The sequence below is a fragment of the Pan troglodytes genome, chromosome 10, assembly GCF_028858775.2.
Source record: "Pan troglodytes isolate AG18354 chromosome 10, NHGRI_mPanTro3-v2.0_pri, whole genome shotgun sequence".
NCBI classification, from domain to species: domain Eukaryota; kingdom Metazoa; phylum Chordata; class Mammalia; order Primates; family Hominidae; genus Pan; species Pan troglodytes.
Genome location: NC_072408.2, coordinates 130,443,939 through 130,469,559, shown reverse-complemented (window position 1 = coordinate 130,469,559; position 25,621 = coordinate 130,443,939). Strand labels below are relative to the sequence as shown.

At 44.8% G+C, this 25,621-nt stretch overlaps 2 protein-coding genes across 10 annotated transcripts in view; one reads left to right on the top strand and one right to left on the bottom strand.

Moving 5' to 3' along the window:
- The window catches only part of GTF2H3 (general transcription factor IIH subunit 3), a 29,010-nt gene extending 15,806 nt beyond the window's left edge, over positions 1–13,204 (bottom strand). For 2 of the 7 annotated variants that reach the window (XR_010147841.1, XM_001170519.8), the window contains exons 1-3: positions 13,057–13,204; positions 7,576–7,655; positions 1,333–1,439 (exon numbers count right to left, since the gene is read on the bottom strand). Coding sequence is in view for 3 of the 7 variants with exons in the window: in XM_001170519.8 (XP_001170519.2) it covers positions 1,333–1,439; positions 7,576–7,655; positions 13,057–13,069 (200 nt within the window). In the remaining 4 variants the exon portion in view is untranslated. The remainder of the gene's footprint in view (positions 1–1,332; positions 1,440–7,575; positions 7,656–13,056) is intronic. The other 5 variants (XM_016924557.4, XM_063785244.1, XR_010147842.1 and 2 more) reach the window with 5 other exon arrangements.
- Positions 13,157–25,611, top strand: EIF2B1 (eukaryotic translation initiation factor 2B subunit alpha). 3 transcript variants are annotated; one of them, XM_009426541.4, is made up of 10 exons: positions 13,157–13,383; positions 14,174–14,275; positions 16,075–16,211; positions 16,323–16,439; positions 19,449–19,561; positions 20,110–20,178; positions 21,745–21,820; positions 23,878–24,003; positions 24,719–24,931; positions 25,217–25,611. In XM_009426541.4, exons 1-9 carry the CDS (start codon positions 13,371–13,373, stop codon positions 24,881–24,883), a joined length of 918 nt encoding a protein of 305 aa, XP_009424816.1. In that variant the 5' UTR covers positions 13,157–13,370; the 3' UTR covers positions 24,884–24,931; positions 25,217–25,611. The 3 variants fall into 3 exon arrangements, with proteins under 3 accessions (XP_009424816.1, XP_016780050.1, XP_009424815.1); XM_016924561.4 differs by having other exon boundaries at positions 25,128–25,611; XM_009426540.5 differs by having other exon boundaries at positions 25,112–25,611.
- The last annotated feature ends 10 nt before the right edge of the window (positions 25,612–25,621 follow it).

Below are 25,621 nucleotides of genomic sequence, written 5' to 3'. Positions count from 1 at the left end.
TGAGCCACCGCACCCAGCCATGGCCTCGTGACTTTTAAGATAATCAGGTAGAGGATACCTTTGATTAAAAAAAAAAAAAAAACTTTGACAGGTATAGTTTTTACTGGTATTTTAACCAAACTAATATCATCTTTTCATCCAATTCTGAGAAAAAATATGCAGCGAGGATGGGAGTAAGAGTATGTGTTTGGTGGCCCATGGGCTCTCTCACCTCACCAGAGGAAGCAGGCAGCCCTAAGAACCAAGAAAATCTGACAGCTACCATATGAAATATGTTGGTGAGCAAGAGTCACTTCTATTGTAATGTGGTGATTAAGACATAGAAGAGCCAGGTGTAGTGGCTCATCCCTGCAGTCCCAGCACTTTGGGAGGCTGGGGTGAAAGGACTGCTTGAGCCCAGGAGAGCAAGGCCAGCCTGGGCAACATAGTGAGACCCCATCTCTACAAAAAATACAAGAATTAGCTGAGTGTGGTGGTGCACACCTGTAGTCCCAGCTACTTGGGAGACTGAGGCAGGAGGTCCAGTCACTTATGTCCAGAAGGTCAGACGCTACAGTGACCCGTGATAGTGCCACTGCACTCTAGCCTGGGTGACAGAGCAAGATCCTGTCTCCAAAAAAAAAAAAAAAAAAAAAAAAGACATAGAAGAGCTGTGTCTTACATGGTAATTCAACTCTTCTGTCAGTGCATAATGTGAGAAGTAAATATGGCCCAAATTATTCACAAAAACTTTGCTGTATCTGCGGTCACATTTACACATCAGCTGCAGGCTATGCACCATCTTGCAGTGAGTCTAACACAGCCAGTTTTCACACTAGTGTTAGAAACGACCACTGTTTCTTCTGCCAAGCACCAGATGGAGTAGTTGGCTTGGGTTTAGAAGCCAACGTTATAAGAAAAATCCTTATTTCAAAGCACCAGGTTCACTCACAGAGCAGGGAAACAGGCCATGAGAACTACGCAGAGCTAAAGGAAAACAGAATCACATCTCCCATCTAACTTGCACGCTGGGGCAGACACCAAATGGGAAGACAGGTGAGGGAAAGTAGCTGCCCGATTTGATAGCTCTCTTTCCCTTTTTGCCTAAATAATATAGTTCAATCTGTGCAAATTACATGGGCCATTGTGTAACTCTACTATCTACTAATAATAAGGTTTGCAAATTTCATGGATATCACAATGTACATGTACTGGCTCTTGGTGCTGTGGCTGTTCACTGGTACAGAAAACATTTTCTTTTGCAACATGGAGTAGGAACAATACATGCCAACTGGCACAGAAAACTCATGAATGTTAAGCACTGAAGAGCAAAAGCAATCACAATGGTCATACCTTTCTTGAATGTGACTTGCTATCACAGCAAGTTTGTTGGAACGATTCATGAATAAATGCGAATTTCCCAGCACCATCACGGCATCTATGCATTTGGATAAAGTGAACTGTTGGAAAAAAAAAGACATCAGAAAAACAAATTAGCTATCCAAATAACCAAGTCAGGTCTTGACATAATTAAGATTTCGTTTAGGCTGGGTGCAGTGGCTCAAGCCTGTAATCCCAGCACCCTGAGAGGCCAAGGTGGGAGGACTGCTTGAGTTCAGGAGTTTGAGACCAGCCTAGGCAACATAATGAAACCTTAGCTCTATAAGAAAAACAAAACTAGCTAGGCATGGTGGTGTGCACCTGTAGTCCTAGCTACTCTGAAGGCTGAGGTGGCAGGATCGCTTAAGCCCTGGAGAGCCAGGCTGCAGTGAGCCAAGATTGTACCACTGTACTGCAGCCTGGACAATAGAGCTAGACCCTGTAACAAACAAACAAAAAAAAGACTTCATTTAAATTTTAGACAATTATTCACTGTTAAAAATTTGCTCAGGAGCTCCCCTCCTCCAAAGCCATAAACAAAAACACTTGAAAACTATAGTTTTCTAATTGTACTTATATGAGATCATTTCTACATCAGTACAATATTCCACAAATATTTGCAGTGTAACATTTAAAGAATAACAAACATGTCACATGTTCTGTGATAAAATTTCCAGCAAACTATTACTATATGTGGAGTAGATAATGAATACATACTGAAAACACTGGAGACCTTTACAATTTTTTAATTCATTTGTTCACTAACTATACTGAGCCACTACTGTACGTCTGGTATATACTTAGTGAACAATATAGTTGTTGCTCAGTATACTTAGTGGGTAAATGAATTAAAAACTTTTTTTTTTTTTGAGATGGAGTCTCACTCTGTCGCCAGGCTGGAGTGCAGTGGCCTGATCTCGGCTCACTGCAACCTCCAACTCCCGGGTTCAAGCAATTCTCCTGCCTCAGCCTCCCCAGCAGCTGGGACTACAGGCCTGCGCTACCACGCCCAAATAATTTTTGTATTTTTAGTAGGGATGAGGTTTCACCATGTTGGCAAGGATGGTCTCGATCTCTTTACCTCGTGATCCGCCCGCCTTGGCCTCCCAAAGTGCTGGGATTACAGGCGTGAGCCACCATGCCCAGCCTAAAAACTTTTAAAGTTTGAAAAAACAAATAAAGAATATCCCTTCTTTCCTCGAGCTCACCTTCCCACAAGAACTAATATTATTAAGAAACATAAGTCAGTATTTTTTTTTTTGGTACTCATATGTTCAGAGAAACTTCTCTAGTAACAAACTAAACAAATGATCCTTGAAGTTTCAGTCTTCATAAGTAGATATTTTCATAATCCTGGAATATGGCCTGTTTCTCTTAAATAAATACTTCAGGTAGAAAACAGAACACTGGTGGCCGGGCGTGGTGGCTCACGTCCCAGCACTTTGGGAGGCCGAGGCAGGCAGATCACCTGTGGTCAGGAGTTTTGAGACCAGCCTGGCTTACGTGGCAAAACCCTATCTCTACTTAAAATACAAAAATTAGCTGGGCGTGTTGGCACGTGCCTGCAGTCCCAGCTTCTCAGGATGCTGAGGTGGGAGGACTGCTTGAGCCCAGGAGGTGGAGGCTGCAGTGAGCTGAGATCGTGCCACTGCACTCCAGCCTGGGTGACAGAGTAAGACTCCATCTCAAAAAATAGACCAACACACTGGTAAATTTCACCCTACTGGAAAAAAAACTTAAATCTATTAAAATTTCTAAATGGCGAAAAGTGACAATATAAATAAAAGTGAAAGAAAACAAGTTACAAACTGGAAAAACCCAGTTGCAACACATGGCAAGTAATGGGTTAATCTTTTAATATAAAAGACTGTCCATAAATCATTAATTTAAAAAAAAACCACACACCATGAATATCCAAAGAAAGAAGTGGGTGATGTCCCAAGAGAGAAATACAAATGGCCACGAAATACACTGGAAGCAAATTGAGATTACCTTGTTTTTTGCCTCATATTGACAAAAGATGAAATAAGGAGAATGAACATTTTGTGTTGGTACAAGAAAAAAGGAACTCTCATACAGCACTGATGAGTGCAAACGCAGCCTTTCTGGAGTAACAGGGCAGCATGCAGTGATGTGCTGGCGGATGTTTAACCATTTGCTCCCCAAAACCGAGGTACCCATGTACACAAGTACATACGAATATTACTGATACAGCAGTATGTAGCACACAATTTACAAATAACAGTGAAATGCACAATACTCTTTATAGTAAATTGCATAAGCCAATGGATTCTCACAGAATGCCTATGTTGATTTTTGCTGAATTCTTGTATCCATAGCTAATTGAAAAATGAGTATGGTTTGGCCGGGCGTAGTAGCTCACACCTGTAATCCCAGCACTTTGGGAGGCCAAGGCGGGCAGACAGCCTGAGCTCAGGAGTTTGCAACCAGCCTGGGCAACATGGTGAAACCCCATCTCTACTAAAATACACACACAAAAAATTAGCTGGGCATGGTGACGTGTGCCTGTAGTCCCAGCTACTCGGGAGGCTGAGGCAGAATTGCTTGAACCCGGGAGGTGGAGATTGCGGTAAGCCGAGATTGCACCACTGCACTTCAGCCTGGGCGACAGAGCAAGACGCCATCTCAAAAAAAGAAAAAAGAGTATGGTTTCAGCTGAAAAATGAGTGTAGTTCTAACATGAATATTGTGTGATATTTTTATTTTTTGTTAACAAGAGAAAAGATGCTTATACTTGGTGTAAGCAACTGTGTAAGTAACAATTATAACACTGCGTTATCAGATTTATAACATGCGCAGGTGTAATATGTATGACAATAAGAACATGGGGAAGGGGTGGAAGTGGATCTATATTGGAGCAAAGCCTCTATATTCTACTGGAATTAAATGAGTATTAATCTAAAGTACACAATGATAAGATACATACAGTAATCCCTACAGCAACTGTTGTGGGTCGAATTATGTCTCCCCAAAAGATATGTTCAAGTCCTAACTTCTGGTACATGTGTACATGATCTTTTTTGGAAATAGAATCACAAGTAAGAAGAGATTGACCAGGTGTGGTGGCTCATGCCTGTAATCCCAACACTTTGGGAGGCTGAGGTGGGCGGATCACGAGGTCAAGAGATCGAGACCAGCCTGGCCAACACGGCGAAACCCCGTCTCTACTGAAAATACAAAAATTAGCTGGGTGTGGTGGTGCATGCCTGTAATACCAGCCACTCAGGAGGCTGAGGCAGGAGAATCGCTTGAACTCGGGAGAGAGAGATTGCAGTAAGCCAAAATCATGTCAATGCACTCCAGCCTGGGTGACAAAACTAGACTCTGTCTCCAAAAAAAAAAAAAAAAAAAAAAAGAAAAGAAAAAGAAAATAACTGAAGGCTGGGTGCAGTGGCTCATGCCTGTAATCCTAGCACTTTGGGAGGCTGAGGCGGGAGGATCACTTGAGGTCAGGAATTAGAGACCAGCCTGACCAATATGGTGAAACCCTGTCACTACCAAAAATACAAAAATTAGCCAGGTATGGTGGCACGCGCCTGTGATCCCAGCTACTTGGGAGGCTGAGGCAGGAGAATTGCTTGAACCAGGGAGATGGAGGTTGCAGGGAGCCGAGATCGTGCCATTGCACTCTAGCCTGGGCGACAAGAGCAAAACTCCATCTCAAAAAACAAACAAACAAACAAAAAAACTAAAAATATACAGAAGAATTAATCAAATCAACAGAAGAATTAATATAGTACGTAAAAAATATTTATTTAACACAAAAGACAGTAAAGGAGAACAAAGAACCAAAAAATTCATGATACATACAGAAAACAAATAACGAAATAGCAGATATGAATGCAACCACACTAATAATTATATTAAATGTGAGTACACTAACTGCTGCTATCAAAATACGGGGAAATGGGCATGGTGGCTCACACTTGTAATCCTAGCACTGCTATCCAGCCTGGGTGACAGAGTGAGACTCTGTCTCAAAAAAAAAAAAAAAAAAAAAAAAACGGGCGCGGACACGTGGCTCATGCCTGTAACCCCAGCACTTTGGGAGGTCGAGGCAGGCAGATCACTTGAGGTCAGGAGTTCAAGATCAGCCTGGCCAACATGGCGAAGCCCCGTCTCTACTAACAATACAAAAATTAGCCAGGCGTGGTGGTACATGCCTGTGGTCCCAGCTACTTGGGAGACTGAGGCAGAAGAATCGCTTGAACCGGGAGGCAGAGGTTGCAGTGAGCAGAGATCACACCACTGCACTCCGACCTGGGTGACAGAGCGAAACTCCATCTCAAAAAAAAAAAAGAAATACACAATTCAACAACAATACTTCATTTCAATATTCCATTCTCGATAATTATTTTATTTTTTTATTTTATTTTTTTTGAGACGGGGTCTTGCTCTGTCTCCCAGGCTGGAGTGCAGTGGCACAGTCATGGCTCACTGCAGACTCAACCACCTGGGCACCAGTGATCCTCCCACCTCAGCCCCTCAAGTAGCTGGGACTATAGGTGCGCTATCACGCAACTTAAACTAATAGACATTTATAGAACACTTCACTAGAAACAAAAGAATGCACATTCTTTTCAAGTAGACATGCAACATTCTCCAGAACAGACCACACAATCGGCCAGAGGTCAGTAAACTTGTTTTGTGAAGGGCCAGATAGTAAATATTTTAGGCTTTTTGAGCCATGCAATCTTTATTGCTACCCACCTCTGCTTTTGTAATGCAAAAGCTGCCACAGAAAATACATAAATTTATGAGTGAGGCTTATGTATAGACCCAGAAATTTGAATTTCATATAATTTTCAAGTCACAAAAATGTTATTCTTCTGATTTTATTTTAAACCATTTAAAAGTGGAAAACAGCTAACCTGTCATTAAAAAGAACAGACAAGGCCAGGCACAGTGGCTCATGCCTGTAATCCCAGTACTTTGGGAGGCCGAGGTAGGCAGATCACCTGAGTTTAGGAGTTCGAGATCAGCCTGGCCAACATGGTGAAACTCCAACTCTACTAAAAATACAAAAAATTAGCTGGGCGTGGTGACGGATGCCTGTAATCCCAGCTACTCGGAAGGCTGAGGAAGGAGAATCACTTGAACCCAGGAGGCAGAGGTTGCAGGGAGCCGAGATCGCGCCATTGCACTCTAGCCTGGGCAACAAGAGCAAAACTCCGTCTCAAAAAAAAATAAAAAAGGCCACAAAAACCTCCCCACTATAACCTGTTTGATTCCATTTACATGAAACAAATCTAGAAAATCCAAACTAATCTACAGTGACACAAAGAGATCAAGAGTTGCCTGGGAGTACAGACAGGCAAAGAAGGTGTGGTCAAGAGTGGGACCAGATTACGAACGAACAAACATGAAGAATCAGCCAGGTGCGGTGGCTCACTCCCATAATCCCAACACTTTAGGAAGCCAAAGCGGGCAGATCACATGAGGCCAGGAGTTCGAGACCAGCCTGGCCAACATGGCAAAACCCCATCTCTACTAAAAATACAAACAATTAGCTGGGCATGGTGGTATGCACCTGTAGTCCCAAGTACTCGGGAGGCTGAGGCATGAGATGGTGGTGCTGATGGACACACAAATCGATGAATGTGGTAAAATTGCACAGAACCACACACATACACACACACACGCACGCACGCATACACACAAGTGAGCACATGTAAAACCTGCAATCTGCTTAGGTCTGTAGATTGCACCGATAGTTTCAAAATTGTACTATCATTATGTAAGATGTCACCACTGAAAGAACTTGAGTGATGGGTACACAGGACCTCTCTGTATCTTTTCTGGTTTCCTATGTCTATATTATTTAAAAATAAAATATTTCAAAATAGAAAGTGTTTTTTAAGACCACATATTGTATGAAATCAATACATGAAATGTCCAGAAAAGGGAATTTAGAGATAGAGGGCAGATCAGTGGTTGCTTGCAGCTTGGAGATAGAAGCAGGGATTGACTGCAAACAGGCATGAGGGAACGTTATGCAGTCAAAGAAATATTCTAAAGCAGAAATGTGGGGCTGGTTACACAACTTCGCAAATTTACTTAAAAAAATCACTGAATTGTACAATGGCTGAATATTACAGTATGTAAATTATACTTTAATAAAGCCATTTTTTAAAAAAGCAATATAAACACTCAGTTAAACCAGAATTCTCCAAAGGCCTCCTCAAGCAGTCTTACCTGAGATTCCTTTAATGCTTGCTTTCCCCACCAAATTGGGTTGGCATCAACTACAATAACCAGAAGATTCAATTCATCTTCTGAAAATATTAACAAGAAATAAAATTTAAAACATTAGCTCCATAAAAATGAATCAAAGCTAACATTCCCAATTCATAAATTAAATCCAGAGCACCACTATATGCCTTTAAATGTTTATCACCTTATAATTATGAGATTAACAGAAGACCCAGTTAAAGCTTTAAAGCTGGGCAGGGCGCGGTGGCTCACGCCTGTAACCCCAGCACTTTGGGAGGCCGAGGCAGGCGGATCACGAGGTCAGGAGATCGAGACCATCCTGGCTAACACGGTGAAACCCAGTCTCTACTAAAAATGGAAAAAATTAGACGGGCGTGGTGGTGGGCGCCTGTAGTCCCAGCTACTCGGGAGGCTGAGCCAGGAGAATGGCGTGAACCCAGGAGGTGGAGCTTGCAGTGAGCCGAGATCGCGCCACTGCACTCCAGCCTGGGCCACAGAACAAGACTCTGTCTCAAAAAAAAAAAAAAAAAAAAAAAAAGCTTTAAAGCACAGTGGGCCCTTAGCAAGTACTTGTCTACGTCCTGAACCACTATATCTCCAATGCACTAAATGTAAACTCTGTGAGGGTAGGAATTTTTGTCTCATTTGTTCACTGCTTATCCTCACTCCTACCACACTGCCGAGCACATTGCAGCTGCTCAATAAATATCTACTGAACGAGGGCCAGGTGTGGTGGCACAGGCCTGTAGTCCTAGCACTTTGGGAGGCCAAGACAGGCAGATGGCTTGAGCTCAGAAGTTCGCAAGACCAGCCTGGGCAATATCGCAAAACCTTTTCTCTACTAAAAATATAAAAATTAGGGCCAGGCGCGGTGGCTCATGCCTGTGATCTCAGCATTTTGGAAGGCCAAGGAGGGTGGATCACTTGAGGTCATAAGTTCGAGACCAGCCCGGCCAACATGGTGAGACACCCCATCTCTACTAAAAATACAAAAAAAAAAAAAAAAAAATTAGCTGGGTTTGGTGGCGAGCGCCTGTAATCCCAGCTACTCGGGAGACTGAGGCGGGAGAATCACTTGAACCCAGGAGGCGGAGGCTGCAGTGAGCCAAGATTGCACCACTGCACTCCAGCCTGGGTAACAGAGCAAGACTTCATCTCGGGGAAAAAAAAATAGCCGGGCATGGTGGCACATCCCTGTAGTCCCAGCTACTCAGGAGGCTGAGGAGAGAGGATCGCTTGAGACCGGGAAGTCGAGGCTACAGTGAGCCATGTTCCTGCCAATGCACTCCAGCCTGGGAGACAGAATGAGACCCCGTCTGGAAAAAAAACAAACAAACAAACAAAAAAAACCACCTACTGCATTCTGAATGCCTGGTCAAGGACAGAAGGCACTGGTTAACTAGCAGTAGGAATCCCAGTGGTAGAATTTCAGGAGCAAAAAATTAAAGGGAGGCGTAGGTGTCAATTTGGCCCGTACTCATCAAATCATGTAGCAGCAAGGCCAATCGTAATTAAGAGTCACTTTTTAAAAGGTAAAAAAACCAGGCTGGGCGCCCATCTCAGCACTTTGGGAGGCTGAGGTGGGCAGATCACTGAGGTGGGCAGATCACTGAGGTCAGGAGTTCAAGACCAGCCTAGCCAATATGGCAAAACCCCATCCCTACTAAAAATACAAAATATTAGTCAGGCATGGTGGCGCACGCCTGTAATTCCAGCTACTTGGGAGGCTGAGGCAGGAGAATCGCTTGAACCTGGGAGGCAGAGGTTGCAGTGAGCTGAGATCTCGCCACTGCACTCCAGCCTGGGTGACAGAGTGGGACTCTGTCTCAAAAAAAAAAAAAGTTAAAAAACAGAGGGAAAAGCAATTCCTACGTCAAGATTTTACTGTTAAGAGGAATTCTATTCTCTAAACTAAACAGGCTACCACAACACATTAATCATTCATTTGGATTTTTGTTTTTTGGGTTTTTTTTAAGAGATGGGGGGGTCTCAATAAATTGCCCAGGCTGGTCTTGAAATCCTGGGCTTGTGATCCTCCTGCATCAGCCTCCCCAGTAGTAAGGACTACATGCACGCACCACCCCAAACACCTTAATCCTTCAACAAACTTTTACACTACCAGTGTTAGGTGTTGGGGATACTGGGTCCAACCCCTCAAAGAGACTATACTCTAATTGAGGTGAAAGACAGACATACAAACCTGTGAGTACACACTGTTATGAAAGGCCCAGGATGCTCATTTATTTATTTATGTATTTTTAAACAAATTTTTGAGACAAGGTCTCAAGGTTGGAGTACAGTGCCACGAATATAGCTCACTGCAGCCTTGACCTCCTGGGCTCAAGTGATCTTCCTGTCTCAGTCTCCCACACAGCTGGGACAACAGGCGTGCACTACCACATCCAGCTAATTATTATTATTTTTTGAGACAGAGTTTTGCTCTTGTTGCCCAGGGTGGAGTGTAATGGCGCAATCTCGGCTCACCGCAACCTCCGCCTCCCGGGATCAAGCGATTCTCCTGCCTCAGCCTCCTGAGTAGCCGGGATTACAGGCATGCACCACCACGCCCAGCTAATTTTGTATTTTTAGTAGAGACAGAGTTTCTCCACATTGGTTAGGCTGGTCTCGAACTCCCGACCTCAGGTGATCTGCCCGCCTTGGCCTCCCAAAGTGCTGGGATTACAGGCATGAGCCACTGCACCCAGCCACTTGGCTAATTTTTAAATTTTTGTAGAGACAGGGTCTCACTTTGTTGCCTAGGCTGGTCTCGAACTCCTGGGCTCAAGTGATCCTCCCACCTCAGCCTCCTAAAGTGTTGGGATTACAGGCATGAGCCGCCGTGCCCGGCTCTAGGATGCTCATTTAATAGCAAAGAGCAATAATGCCTTTCCTCCCTCCGTACTTTGCTTCCTGCAGTCCTGTCTTCTACATTAGGAGAACCTCCACCCCATCTTTGATTTCTGCATATTCAAATCCCAATTACTCCTCAAAGCCCCAAACCAATGCAAACTCTTTCTTCTTCATGACTCCCCTATCTCAGAGCAGAAGGAATGCCAGCCTCCTCTGCGCTAAGCACTGGAATCTGCAATCCCAAAATCCCATTACACCCTGACAACCACCCAGCAAAGGACATTTTCCTGCCATTTTTCATCAATTATAAGATGGCCCCCACCCCTTGTTTTTTACATTGAATAGTTGTTGACATCTGGATGGTATCTTTATCATTAAGATTAGCAGCATTTTTTCTTTCTTAATGCTATATTAAATAAGGGCACATCTCATAATCAATATTATCTTAGATTAGCTGAAATATGATATATGGTATTCCTATTCTGCAAATGAAAGTAACTTGTCCTAAGTCACATATGGCCTGCTAACAAGTGGCAAGGCCAAAGCCCTGTTCTAAAGACAGATCTGCTTGACTATAAAGACTGTGGCTCTTCACTGCCCCACTGCCCACCTCTGACAACCCACAGCTCTCTCTTCTAATGACACTTAGCACTTACTATTTTATTTTACAGTTAGTTGTGCTTCTGATCTCTCGTCCCAGTCCTGCCCACTTAAGACTGTGGACTTCTTAAAAAATGATGGAATTTGCTAATCCTAGGATAAAATAATGTGTGTAAATCAGGACTGGTGTAGTGGCTCACGCCTGTAATCCCAACACTTTGGGAGGTCGAGGCAGGAAGATTGCTTCAACCCAGGAGTTTGAGACCAGCCTGGGCAAAATAGTGAGACCTTATCTCTACTTTTTTTTTTTTTTTTGCGACGGAGTCTTGCTCTGCCGCCCAAGCTGGAATGCAGTGGCACGATCTTGGCTCACTGCAACCTCCGCCTCCTGGGTTCAAGCAATTTTCCTGCCTCAGCCTCCTGAGTAGCTGGGATTATAGGTGTGCACCACCTTGTCCGGCTAATTTTTTTGTATTTTGAGCAGAGAAGGGGTTTCGCCATGTTGGCCAGGCTGGTCTCGAACTCCCGACCTCAAGTGATCCACCCACCTTGGCCTTCCAAAATGCTGGGATTACAGGCGTGAGCCACTGTGCCCAGCCACTTTTTTTCTTTTTTAATAGAAAAACAAAACAAAAAAATGTGTAAATCACACAACAAAGCACCTAGGACAGAAGCACTTAATACAACTGTGTCTGCCAGACAGAAAAAGCGTTGCCTGTAAAGAAAGGTGTGCATCTATACACATGCAATGTCCCTGTGAATTTCCTTCTTTAGTTCGCTACCTCATTTGTAGACAGGAGCAATGCCAGGCCTGCCTCCCTCACAGGGTTGTGGTATGGTTTCACATCAATTAAGAGAGGATAGACAATTATTACAGTTCCTGAAAGGACTCCCCTATCTCTATTCTTGCTCCCCACAGTCCATTTTCCACACAACAGCCACAGTGATCTTTTAAAATTGCAAACCAGATCATAACACTTTCTGGCTTAAAACTCTACAATGTCTTTGTATTGCACCTAAAAATAAAGGCCAACTTCTCTATCACGGCCAATAAGGCCCTGCATGACCTGAAACTGGCTGGTTCTCTGATCTCATCCCTCTAGCCTCCTTTTTCTTCAAGACATCTGACTCTGTATGTGGTAGTTTAATGTATGAATGAGTCTCCCCACCATCCTCTACCCGCAAGCTCTCCATTTCTCCCTTCTCAGTGTAACTTGGTGGCTCAATCTGCCACAGGGCCCATGCACTTAAAGTGCACTTCCCCCAGAACTTCACACAATCATTCAAGTCGGTTTCAATATCCTGCACTTTTCCTAGGCCCCTATCTAAAACAGCTCCTTCTCAATCCTAGTCACAATGTAGTATTGTAACTAGGACCGTACTATTACATCATCTTCATAGCTCTTTTCATCCTTTGAAAAATAATTTATTTTTTAATTTTTTATTGACGAGGTCATGCCCTGTCGGCCATGCTGGGTGCAGTGCTGCCATAATAGCTCACTGAAGCCTCGAATTCCTGGGCTCAAGTGATTCTCCCGCCTCAGTCTCCCGCGTAGCTGGGACCACAGACACGCGCTACCACGCCCGGCTAATATTTCTTTTTTTTTGTAGAGATGGGGTCTGGCTGTGTTGCCCAGGCAGGTCTCGAACTCCCGGCTTGAAGCGATTCTCCCGCCTCGGCCTCCCAAAGTGCTGGGATTACAGGCCTAATCCACCGGGGTGCGACCCCGCCGAAATTATTTTTATTTATTGTCATCTGTTTCACCCACTAGACTGTAACCTCCACTAAGGCCCCTGTCTGTCAACGATCTCTGCTAAAATCCAGAAAATAATGCCTGTACACAGGAGGCGATCCAAAACTATTTACTGAATGAATGACTGAATGCCTTGGCTACTCCTCTAAAGACCAAACGGATTCTATCCAGCCCAAAAGACACATTCCATCTGGCCAGTCGTAGCCAGACCGAGACCGCCGAGCCCTGGAGTCGAAGTCCCGCCCTGCAGGGTCCTCACCGTCTGAAACCATGGCTGTCCCAGCACCTCAGCGCAGAGCAAGTGGTGGTCAGGGGAGCGTCTCAAATCCTGCGCAGCCCAACGTCCGGCGCCGCCAAGTGACGCACAAGGTGCTTTGACTCGTGCCAGCCCCCTAATCTGCGGAAGTGGAGTGCGGGGGTGCGCCGGAAGAGGGGTACGGAAGTGCGCCGGAAGTGGGGTGCGGAGGTGTGCAGCGCGCTGTCAGACTGGCTCGCAGGCGGCGCGGCCGGCGGACCCGTTCGAGACAGCGCGGGCGGCTCGGGTCCCCTGGGGCTCCGCAGCAGGAGGACGCCATGGACGACAAGGGTAAATCAAGACAGGCCAGGGCTGCTAGGCTACAGCAGCGCCATTCAGGGGTCCCCCCAACCTCTCACATCCAGGCTGAGCTCCCGAAGAGATTTCTTTTGAATTTCAGGCTGCTCCGCTGGTTGTGTTTCCAGAGTCACAACTAAATCCCTCGCGCTGCTCTTGTTTTCAGGGATGCGCCCTGGCAGTATCTGCAGGCATCCCTCCCACACATACGCTCCTTCCCAGTGCCAGTCTCCTTCCTGCCTTGTTGGATCTGTCATTAAAATTAGAATGAATAAGGCATATTTGATGTGCTCATCTAGTATGGTTATTAAGTGAAAAACAAGGGCAAACTAATACACTTTTCATGTAAAGAAATAAAGGGGAGTGGGTGGAACTCCATGTATAATATTTGTAACATATATGTGTATGTGAATAGACATGTATTAGCATAGACTGTCTGGAGGGGTGCAGGAGAAATTGGCAAGATGGTTGACTCTGGGATCCTCTCAGATTTTAGGACCAAAGATGCTGAAGAGAGAAAGACTTTTCGTCATCATTTACTCGGGCTTAATTTTTAGGCCTTGCACACCAGTAGCTTTTTCAAAATAAAAAAGAGCTCTTGCAAACAGCAAAGTGGTATTTTCTCTATTCCCATCAACATTTATTGCATCCCTGAAACCAAATACCCTAGAAAGAAAGTATTTTTTAAATTGTTTGCTTCTTAAAGTCAACAGTCATTAACAAGCTCTCTTGCCTTATAAGCTGCTAAATGAATGAGATGAATCACTTTTTTCCCTTTTTCCAGAGTTAATTGAATACTTTAAGTCTCAGATGAAAGAAGATCCTGACATGGCCTCAGCAGTGGCTGCCATCCGGACGTTGCTGGAGTTCTTGAAGAGAGATAAAGGTATATAGAGAGTCATCTGTTAACACTCTGGGACTTAGGAAAGTCTTTTTTTTTTTTTTTTTTTTTTAAAGAGACGGAGCCTCACTCTGTCGCCCAGGCTGGAGTGCAGTGGCGAAATCTTGGCTCACTGCAACCTCCGCCTCCTGGGTTCAAGCAATTCTCCTGCCTTGGCCTCCTGAGTAGCTGGGATTATAGGTATGCACCACCTTGTCCGGCTAATTTTTTTGTATTTTAGAGACAGGGTTTCACCATGTTACTCACGCTGGTCTCGAACTCCTGAGCTTAGGCAATCTGCCCACCTTGGCCTCCCAAAGTGCTAGGATTACAGGCGTGAGCCACTGTGCCCGGCCTTTTGTTTTTTTTGAGACAGAGTTTTGCTCTTGTCTCCCAGGCTGGAGTGCAATGGCACAATCTCGGCTCACTGCAACCTCTGCCTCTCAAGTTCAAGCGATTCTCCTGCCTCAGCCTTCTGAGTAGCTGGGATTACAGGCATGCACCACCACGCCTGGCAAAATTTTTTTTTTTTTGAGACGGAGTCTCACTCTGTCACCCAGGCTGGAGTACAGTGGTGCCATCTTGGCTCACTGCAGGTTCCGCTTCCCAGGTTCATGCCATTCTCCTGCCTCAGCCTCCAGGTAGCTGGGACTACAGGCGCCCGCCACCATGCCTAGCTAATTTTTTGTATTTTTAGTAGAGACGGGGTTTCACTTTGTTAGCCAGAATGGTCTCGATCTCCTGACCTCGTGATCCGCCCACGTCGGCCTCCCAAAGTGCTGGGATTACAGGCGTGAGCCACCAGGCCCGGGCAAATTTTTTTATTTTTAGTAGAGACAGGGTTTCACCATGTTGGCCACAGTGGTCTTAAACTCCTAGCCTCAGGTGATCCGTCCGCCTCGCCCTCCCAAAGTGCTGAGATTACACGCGTGAGCCACCATGTTCGACCAGGAAAGTCTTCTAACGACTCTTAGAAATGTAGAAAGTGAGAGATGCATGTTTGCCTGCATGAAGTAGTAATACAGCTCCAAGCTCAGCTTCTGCCTTCATTTCAGACCTTTCAATCTGGAGAGAGCTCTTAATTGTCATGAAAAGGATCCCTTTCATAAGTGAAACATACTTTGAATCGAGAGTGACTATGTTATATTGTGTTACCCATGATGCATAAATTTCAGTAGCAGTTCAGCTTTATAAGTGTTTATTAGGCCTCCACCTTGTGCCAGATTCTGTACAGATGCTACAGGGAATATTCCAGAATAAATTCTGGTATTAGTATTATTTATTGTGATCCCCTAATTCAGCACCCTAAATGTAAGCATCTGGGTATAGCATGAAATCTTGTATAAGCAAAATAATAATGCAGCCTTTAATCTGAAGGGCTGGCCTAGAGACACATGTCTTTAAGGCAACCTCCAGTGTCTTCCCATTGTTCTTAAAATAACATCCAAACAACCTTAGCCTCACCCATACCACCTTGCAGACCTCATCTGCCGCTGCTACTTAATGTCTTTCCATGCCTCAGCCTCCCAAAGTGCTGAGATTACAGGCATGAGCCACCATGCCCAGCCACCCAGCTTTATTTCTATGTGTGCTTGTTTACTATCCGCTTCCTCTATTACAATCAAAACTCCATCAGAGCAGAACCCTACCTGTCTTGTTCACTGATGTATCCCTAGCATCTAGAACAGTGCCTGGTATATAGTATGTACCTAGTAAATATTCACTGAATGAATGAATGAATTGAAGATACAGGTCGGGGCTGTGGCCCTAATGTGAACATCACGTTCCTTGTTGGATCATTCCAGGGGAGACAATCCAGGGTCTGAGGGCGAATCTCACCAGTGCCATAGAAACCCTGTGTGGTGTGGACTCCTCTGTGGCAGTGTCCTCTGGCGGGGAGCTCTTCCTCCGCTTCATCAGTCTTGCCTCCCTGGAATACTCCGTAAGTGCCTGTTCTCCCTGGGGTTACCTTTCTACTTCTCTGTTTAGTGACAAACATTCTCAGCATTAACTGGATCTTCCCTGTCCCCTCAGTTTGCTCTTTTCTTCCTAGGATTACTCCAAATGTAAAAAGATCATGATTGAGCGGGGAGAACTTTTTCTCAGGAGAATATCACTGTCAAGAAACAAAATTGCAGATCTGTGCCATACTTTCATCAAAGATGGAGCGGTGAGTGGATAATCATCATGGTGGTAAGGAGGAGCAAGGGTTTCGAGTCCGACTGCCTGGGGTAAAATCCAGGCTCTGCCACTCACTTGCTGTGGAGACTTGAACAAGTAACTTAACCTGTCTGTGCAGCTTTCTCATCTGTTAAATAAGAATGACAATAGTACCTACCTCCTTGGGTTGTTGTGAGGATTAAATGAGGCAAGACATGTAAGGGGCAAGGGGTGTGAGGGCTTGGTATTGTGCCTGGCACTTAGTAAGTGCTGCATGAATGTAGGTCTTGTTATTAGAGACGGTTGTCATTGTAAACAGGCAGAGAGGAACAGTGGGACAGCACGTGTGATTCTTGATTTATTTTATTTATTTATTTATTTATTTTGAGACGGAGTCTTGCTCTGTCACCCAGGCTGGAGTGCAGTGGCGCGATCTCAGCTCACTGCAAGCTCCGCCTCCTGGGTTCACACCATTCTCCTGCCTCAGCCTCCTGAGTAGCTGGGACTACAGGTGCCCACCACCAAGCCCAGCTAATTTTTTTTATTTTTAGTAGAGACGGGGTTTCACTGTGTTAGCCAGGATGGTCTCGATCTCCTGACCTCGTGATCCACCCGCTTCGGCCTCCCAAAGTGCTGGGATTACAGGCGTGAGCCACCGCACCTGGCCCTGATTCTTGATTTAATACAGTGTTTTACTAAAGAAGTATTTTTATGATTGTATGTGTAGTAAATCTGAATTAACAGAACAGCTCGTCACTGGTTAACACTGAGGACTTTCTTAGTGAAGGTTAGCAATAGAGGGAAATTGAGGGAAATTTTCTTTTTAACTTCATTTTAGATGCTATTATTACAGAGATGTAAAGCCACGCAGTGTTTATAAGTGAGGAAAGACAGGAGGTGCAAGCTGAACCATCTTCCAGTAAAGGTATAATGAAACTATCATAATGCCCCTCCCACCAGCATACGTCCTTTTGCCACCTAGGCCTCCCCTGATCATAAAATCATTTACTTGCATTTTGACTCTTAAATCTTGTCCTCCATTTTATTAGCCCCTTCCCAACCTTTGAAGTATGTTATTAAATAAATGGCATAATAGATGTGAGTGAAACTTGTAGAAAAGCCAGTTGCAAACGAAGCCTTTTTTGGGCAAGTGGAGGCAAGGTTGTGACTTCCTCTCGCTGGGGCCTTCTCCTTCCACAGACCTGCTGTGCCGTCAGTATTGTGCGGGTTTCGTTTGCTCTAGTGTAGTGTGGTATGTATGTACTTTACCTGCAGTCACCTACTCAGGACTGATTTAGACAAAATTTATAGCAGAGCTGCTCAGATTTGCACATGCAGAGGAGTCAGCTGGGGTCTTATTAAATGCAGATTGGGATTCAGTGGGTTTGGGCTAGGGTCCACGAACCTCCCTTCCTAACGGGTTCTCAGGTGAGACCCAGAAAGGAGCTAGAGAGCCGGTTCTGCCCCCTTGTCTTATTCTGTCTTCTGCACTCTTCCATAGAAAAGAGGTTATGGAGGCTGGGCATGGTAGCTCATGCCTGTAATCCCAGCACTTTGGAAAGCCAAGACATGCAGATTGCTTGAGTCCAGGAGTTCAAGACCAGCCCGGGCAACATGGCAAAACTTCATCTCTACTAAAAATACAAAAAGTTAGCCAGGCGTGGTGGCACACTCCTGTGGTCCCAGCTACTTGGGAGGCTCAGGTGGGAGAATCACCTGAACCCAGGAAGTTGAGGCTGCAGTGAGCTGAGATCATACCACTGCACTTCAGCCTGGGCAACTGGAGTGAGATCCTCTCTCACCAAAAAAAAAAAAAAAAAAAGAGGTTATGGGCCTACTGTGGTGGCTTATGTGTGTAATCCTAGCCGGAGATTCCCTTGAGGCCAGGAATTCAACACTAGCCTGAGCAACATAGGGAGAGAGGCCCTGTCTCTACAAAAAATAAAATAAATTAGCTAGTCACAGTGGCGCACATCTGTAGTCCCAGCTACTGGGGTGGCTGAGGTGGGAGGATCGTTTGAGCCCAGGATGTCGAGGCTACAGTGAGCCATGAACACTGCACTGCACTCCAGCCTAGGTATCAGAGCAAGACCTTGGCTCAAGAAAGAAAAGAAAACAGATTATGTCTAAGTGTCTACACATTGCATCCATGCCACAGGTAGGTTGTGATTACCCCAAACGGTGTTTATAAATTCAAAAAAATTAGTTAGCCATCATTTCAAAATTGGATTTTTGAAACGTCACCTGGTCTGGCAGTCGTGGGGCCACATGACGACAGCTGGGGCTGAGGAGTCCTGGCCCTCCTTAGCCTTTTCTTTTTGAGACAGAGTCTCACTCTGTTGCCCAGACTAGAGTGCACTGGCATGATTATGGCTCACTGCAGCCTCAACCTCCCCGGCTCAAGTGATCCTCCCACCTCGGCCTCCCAAGTAGCTGGGACTATAGGCACATGCCACTGCATCCAGCTAATTTTTTTTATTGTTATTTTTTGTAGAGATGGGGTCTTGCCAAGTTGCCCAGACTGGTTTTGAACTCCTGGGCTCAGGCAGTCCTCTCACCTTGGCCTCCCAAAATGCTGGGATTACAGGCGTGAGCCACCACACCCAGCCTTCTGTAGCCTTTTCGCTTTGCTGCTGGCCCCACCCAACCTGCTGCAGTGACTTCTGCTACCTACCTGGTTCCTGTAGGCCTGAGTGTGCAAACCATGTCTTAGAAATAGGGAAACCAACCCAAGGGAACCTCATGGAGCCTTCAGCTATCCAGGCTTTTGTATCCTTTGGGTAACACTGTGTGGGAGTTCCATTTCTGCACCTGCTACGGAATGTGAGACCTGGCAGAAACTTTTTTAGCTTGCACATGGGATGGAAACTGTACCATCAGGTCTCCTTTCTGGTTGTGGTTGATTTGTGAGAAAGTGTACAGAGATTCTTAGGGTGTCGGGAACACGTGCCGCAGTGCAGAGGGTGTGAGTGAGCAGCAAGGAGCCTTGCCCCTTTGACGAAGCTTTCTCGGTCCACAGACAATATTGACTCACGCCTACTCCAGAGTGGTCCTGAGAGTCCTGGAAGCAGCTGTGGCGGCCAAGAAGCGATTTAGTGTGTACGTCACAGAGTCACAGCCTGATTTGTCAGGGCAAGTACCTTTCTGTTCAGTTATGTGCCCAGCCATAATTTCACAGGGCAAACTGCGGATTACAGTCCAACAGGATCAGAACCAGAATGTGCCCCCAGCTTGCCAGCAGTCAGCACTGCCTTTCATTGTGCCTTTTCCTGCCTTTGGAAGAAAAATCACTGAATTTGCAGCAGGCCGCAGTATATGATCTAGGGGTTTCACTTAAGTAGTTAACTCCGTGGAAGAGCAGAGATTGTATTGATGAAGATTTTTATCAAGGAATAGGTAACTTATATCTCCCTCTCTTTAGACGATAATCAAAGCAAAACTTCCTCTTTTTCCTGAATTTACATCTCTTACCCAGAGTCTAAGAGTATAGTTTTCCAAAAATACTTCTTTCTAAAGAACTCAAATTCTTGTTTCCTTAGTCCAAAGTATTGGGATCTGCCCCTTAACCCATTAGTATTAATGTGAGTTTCAAGCAGACATCCACTGTCCACATTAGGTGACATACATCACTGTGGTACTGTCTTGTACTTTCTCTAACGTTCTCAAAATGTCATCTTCAGTAAGAAAATGGCCAAAGCCCTCTGCCACCTCAACGTCCCTGTCACTGTGGTGCTAGATGCTGCTGTCGGGTGAGTGCCCATCTTCCCCAGCCATAATCACCTCCCCCACCCCACGCTGGCTTACAGCAGGTTTTCAGATTGAAAGTTTGAGTCCCATTCATAAAGCCACACCAGGTAGCGTCCTACTTCTTAATTAATAGCTGCCCTAAACCAGCAAGCTTGTTATGAGGTTGTGATAGCATACAAAGAAGACAGAGCTGTAGGATGTTGGGGAGAGTGGGAGTTGTGTCTATAGCTTTATGGCTGTAAGTGTTGAGTTTTTTGTTGTTGTTGTTGTTGTTTTTGTTTGTTTTTTGTTTTTTTGAGACGGAGTCTTGCCCTGTTGCCCAGGCTGGAGTGCAATGGCGTGATCTTGGTTCACTGCAATCTCCACCTCCCAGGTTCAAGCGATTCTCCTGCCTCAGCCTCCCAAGTAGCTGGGATTACCGGCGCATGCCACCATGCCACGTTAATTCTTTTATATTTTTAGTAGAGATGGGGTTTCACCATGTTGGCCAGGCTGGTCTCGAACTCCTGAACTCAGGTGATCTGCCCGCCTTGGCCTCCCAAAGTGCTGGGATTACAGGCGTGAGCCACCACGCCCAGCCAGTGCGAATGCATTTTAAGAGCAAAGTACAAAGGTCAGTTGGGATCAGCAGGGGGTAATCAGGGCTCTGTATTTCTGTGAAGACCTGGCTGTCCTCAGTGGCACACTAGGATGCTTTGTCTCACCTAGAAGATGCAGCTTGTGTCGCAAAGCCAAGTCACATGTTCCTGGGATTGTCAGTGTATTTCACAAAAGAAAACAAGAGTAGTGATCTCTTGGAATGAAAACAAGATAGATGATTAAGGAAATTAGGAATGTGTTCAAAAGTAAGGATTTTGAGGAATTCTACTAATTGCTCATTTTAAAGACTTAATTGGCCTTCATCCTACCAGAAAGATTCTTAAGGTTGGGCACAGTGGCTCATACCTGAGGCAGGTGGATCGCTAGAGTTCAGGAGTTGGAGACCAGCCTGGGCAATATGGCGAAACCCCATCTCTAGGGCATGGTGGCATATGCTGTGGTCCCAGCTACCTGGGAGGCTGAAATGGGAGGATCGCTTGAGCCTAAGAGGTAGAGGTTTGGGCTGAGATCATGCCACTGCACTCTAGCCTGGGCAGCAGAGTGAGATCTGGTCTCAAAAAAAAAAAAAGAAAGATTTTTAAAACTGCATAACACTTTTGTCCAACTTCAGATCTCATCAGATTTTAAAATTTTGTTTGGTTTGTGCTGAAGTAGAACAGAAAGTAGAGGATACCACACTTGGAAGGAAGACTGCTGTGTCAGGACATTCTTGCTTCACTTACACACATATGTACGTGTGCATGCGCCGGGCAGCAGTGTGAAGTGTATGTCTCATTGTAGGGTCATGACCAGAAAACACCCCTGGTAACAATGCCAGGGGTCTGTCGCGTGTTAAGTGCGCTTTAAAAAAAACAGGTAGTTATGGGAGGAACTTACCTTGATAGAAATGGAATATTGATCTTTGCAGATGATGATGCTACTCATTAGAGCCAAGAAAATAAAGCATGAAAAGCTTTTTTTCCCCTTAGCTACATCATGGAGAAAGCAGATCTTGTTATAGTTGGTGCTGAAGGAGTTGTTGAAAACGGAGGAATTATTAACAAGGTAAGAGCATCAGTTCTCCCCAGTTCCCTGCTCAAGACTTGGAGGTGTCTTGCTGACCTAGGACACCACAGCACTGTTGTTGATTATGGTTCCTTCTAATCCTGCTTCACTTCAGGACTTCATCATGGTATTGAGTTGTTGCCCATTTCCCGTAAGTCATAGCAATGGGCAGTCCAGTTTCGGTCAAATCTTTCTTTTTAGATTGATCTACATAAATGAAGACAATGTAATTTGGTCAGGTGTGATGCCTTATACCTGTAATTCTAGCAATTTGAGAGGCCAGGGTGGGAGGATCACTTGAGGCCTTGAGTTCAAGACCAGCCTGGGCAACATAGTGAAACCCTGTCTCTACAAAAAATTAGAAAAATTAGCTGGGCGTGGTGGTGCTTGCCTGTAGTTCCAGCTGCCCAAGAAGCTGAGGCAGGAGTATCACGTGAGCCCAGGAATTTGAGGTTGCAGTAAGTTATGATCACACTACTGCATTCCAGCCTGGGCGATGGTGAGACCGTCTCAGTAAAAAAAAAAAAAGTGTAATTTATATTTATACAAAATTGGCTTGAATTGGAATTGGGGTTTGTCTGGTTTTTGCTTCATGTGTATATGTATGTTTTATTTATGTATGCATATATATATACACACATAAAAATATATATACACAAATATTTATTTTAAAAATATTATTTATATATTTACATATAAAGTATGTATGTATAAAATATGTGTATTTATATATAAATATTATATATATTTTAAAATAGAGACACATTCACTCTGTTGCCCAGGCTGTAGTGTAGTACAGTGATCATAGCTTACTGCAGTCTTGAACTCCTAGCCTGAAGCAATCTTTCCACTTCCCAAAGTGCTAGGATTACAGGCATGAGCCACTGTGGCCGGCCTGTCATTTGTTTTCATTTTAATTGAGCACATTTGACCTCAATTTATTACAATTTCTCTCTCCATTTAATTTAGAAAAGCTTCATGAAAGCTTTTTTTAGTTAAAATATATGTAACATAAGGCCGGGCGTAGTAGCTCACGCCTGTAATCCCAGCACTTTGGGAGGCTGAGGCAGGTAGATCATCTGAGGTCAGGAGTTCGAGACCAGCCTGGCCAACATGGTGAAACCCCATATCTACTAAAAATACAAAAAATTAGCTGGGCATGGTGGCGGGTGCCTGTAATCCCAGCTACTTGGCAGGCTGACGCAGGAGAATCGCTTGAACCTGGGAGGCGGAGGTCTGCAGGCAGAGTGTTGAGTCACATGGTAACTATATATTTAACTTTCAGAAACTAATGATTTTCCACAGCAGCTGCACTACTTTACATTCCCACTAGCAAAGCACAAAGGTTCCAATTTCTCTACATCCTTGCCAACACTTGTTTTTTTAAATTTTTTTATTTTTTGAGATGGAGTTTCACTCTTGCTGTCCAGGCTGGAGTGCAATGGCACAATCTTGGCTCACTGCAACCTCCAGTGCCCAGGTTCAAGCGAGTCTCCTGCTTCAGCCTCCCTAGTAGCTGGGATTACAGGCACCCCCCCATCCCACCATGCCCAGCTAATTTTTTGTATTTTTAGTAGAGATGGGGTTTCCCTATATTGGCTAGCTGGTCTCAAACTCCTGACCTCAGGTGATCCACCCACCTCGGCCTCCCAAAGTGCTGGGATTACAGGCGTGAGCCACCACATCCAGCCTCTAGTGGCTATTTCTATATCCTTTGAGAAACATTTTTTTTTTGATTCCAAAGTCAGAATTAGATATATCTAATATATGTATTAGATATATGTATATCTATAATATATGTATTAGATATATGTATATCTATATTATATACATAACTTTCTATTGCTGTTTTTTAATTGTTCCTTTATTGTAATTGAGACGAGGTCTCACCGTGTTGCCCAGGCTGGTCCCAAACTCATGGGTTCAGGTGATCCACCCACCTCGGCCTCCCAAAATGCTGGAATACAGGCATGCACCACTGTGCCCGGCCCGCTTTTCTGTGGCTTCTACTTCAGATGCACTCCAGAGCTCATCCATTCCATTTTCTGCCTTCCCAGATTGGAACCAACCAGATGGCTGTGTGTGCCAAAGCACAGAACAAACCTTTCTATGTGGTTGCAGAAAGTTTCAAGTTTGTCCGGCTCTTTCCACTAAACCAGCAAGACGTCCCAGATAAGTTTAAGGCAAGAGTTTTACATATTTGAAGGGGTACTAAAGGCTAAACAGAAACCTTTGGAAATTGTAGTCCTAAGAATGTTCCAGTAATTTTTTCACTTCCTATTGCTACTTTCCCCAACACTTGGAATACAAAGATAAATTGGTGATTGGACTCACACATTTGTCCCTAGAATTTCAGTCTTTCAGTCTCTTTAAGTAGCACCATAGATGGGTGGAGAGGAAGCCCAAAGCTGGTGGGTAAGTCCCAGCTTTGGGCCTAACTGAGCTCAGCTCCCATCACCACAGCTTACAAACTGTGCGAGTTGAGGCAAGTCCTTTCATTTCAACCTCTGAACCGGTTTTCTTGTCTGTAAAATGGCATAGCAGTATCTGACAGGGTCATGAGGATTCTAAGATAATCTTAGCACAGTCCCTGGCACGCTGCAAGCTCTCTATTGTGACTCTCGATCTTCCCTTGAGAGGTCTGGAGAAGTTAATCCAGCATGAGAATGAGGGGACATGGGATTTAAGTTTGTTACACTACAGCTCTCAGCCAGCACACTGCCATGATCTGGCTCATGGCCACAACTCTGCCCTCCTCTCTAGTGTCCTGCATAGCTTAGCTTCTCCCATTTTCAGAGAGCAGTCTCAGGAAGTAGCACACTAATCACTCACGCCAAGGCCCTACCAGGTCAGAGCACTAAATATTCAGTGCCGACTAATGTGTACTTCTCTCCTCAGTATAAGGCAGACACTCTCAAGGTCGCGCAGACTGGACAAGACCTCAAAGAGGAGCATCCGTGGGTCGACTACACTGCCCCTTCCTTAATCACTCTGCTGTTTACAGACCTGGGCGTGCTGACACCCTCAGCAGTCAGCGATGAGCTCATCAAGCTCTATCTGTAACCTGTGAGCCCTTTCCTGCCAAGGTGCAGCTTACGTCGTTGAGGCAGGGTGAGTAGCTGCTTGACACCCCAGTGAGTCAGGCCAAAACTGAGATGTGTTTAATGAAGATTTATGGAGTAAGGACTTAAAATCATACATCTTGGAGAACCTTTCTTACTCATTTCAGTCCTATCTAAAAATGTGTCAGCTATTCTAAATCCCAACTTAAATTGTTCTTATGGTTTCTAGAAACGTTCCTTTTCAGTTTCCAGAAATACAAGTTAGATAATTGGCTACTTAACTGATGAAAGATGAGCCCAAGTCCACCTGTCTTCATCCTCCCCTGCACTCCAGACTGATCTGCCTAAAGCACGCGAGATGCAGGCGAAAAGCAGCCACACCCCTCTGCCACAAACGACCAACAGCTGGTCAGGACGTTACACACGGTGCCTTGTAAGAGGCAAGAAACACTTGCCGAATCTGCATCTGGCTTCCAGTGGTAAGCACATTCCTCAGCAGGATCAAGCCAAACAGTAAAAACTACCAAGAGAACACGAGGAAGGCAGAAACGACGTTTAGCAACAGTATTCTGCATGGTTCACCGCTTAAGAAAATGCCTTCTGGAATATTTGTAAACTGAAAATCTGTATGTGTAAGAGATGTTTAAATATGTTTGGGTCCTAAACAGCTTTTTAAAATTATACTTGGGAACAAATTCAGCATCTTTTCAAATAAACTCTATGAAAGACGCTGATGTGG

Coding starts and splice junctions, on each gene's coding strand:
- EIF2B1 (XM_009426541.4), top strand. Junction 16,440..19,448: donor CTTTCATCAAAGATGGAGCG/GTGAGTGGATAA, acceptor CTCGGTCCACAG/ACAATATTGACTCACGCCTA. Junction 19,562..20,109: donor TCACAGCCTGATTTGTCAGG/GCAAGTACCTTT, acceptor TGTCATCTTCAG/TAAGAAAATGGCCAAAGCCC.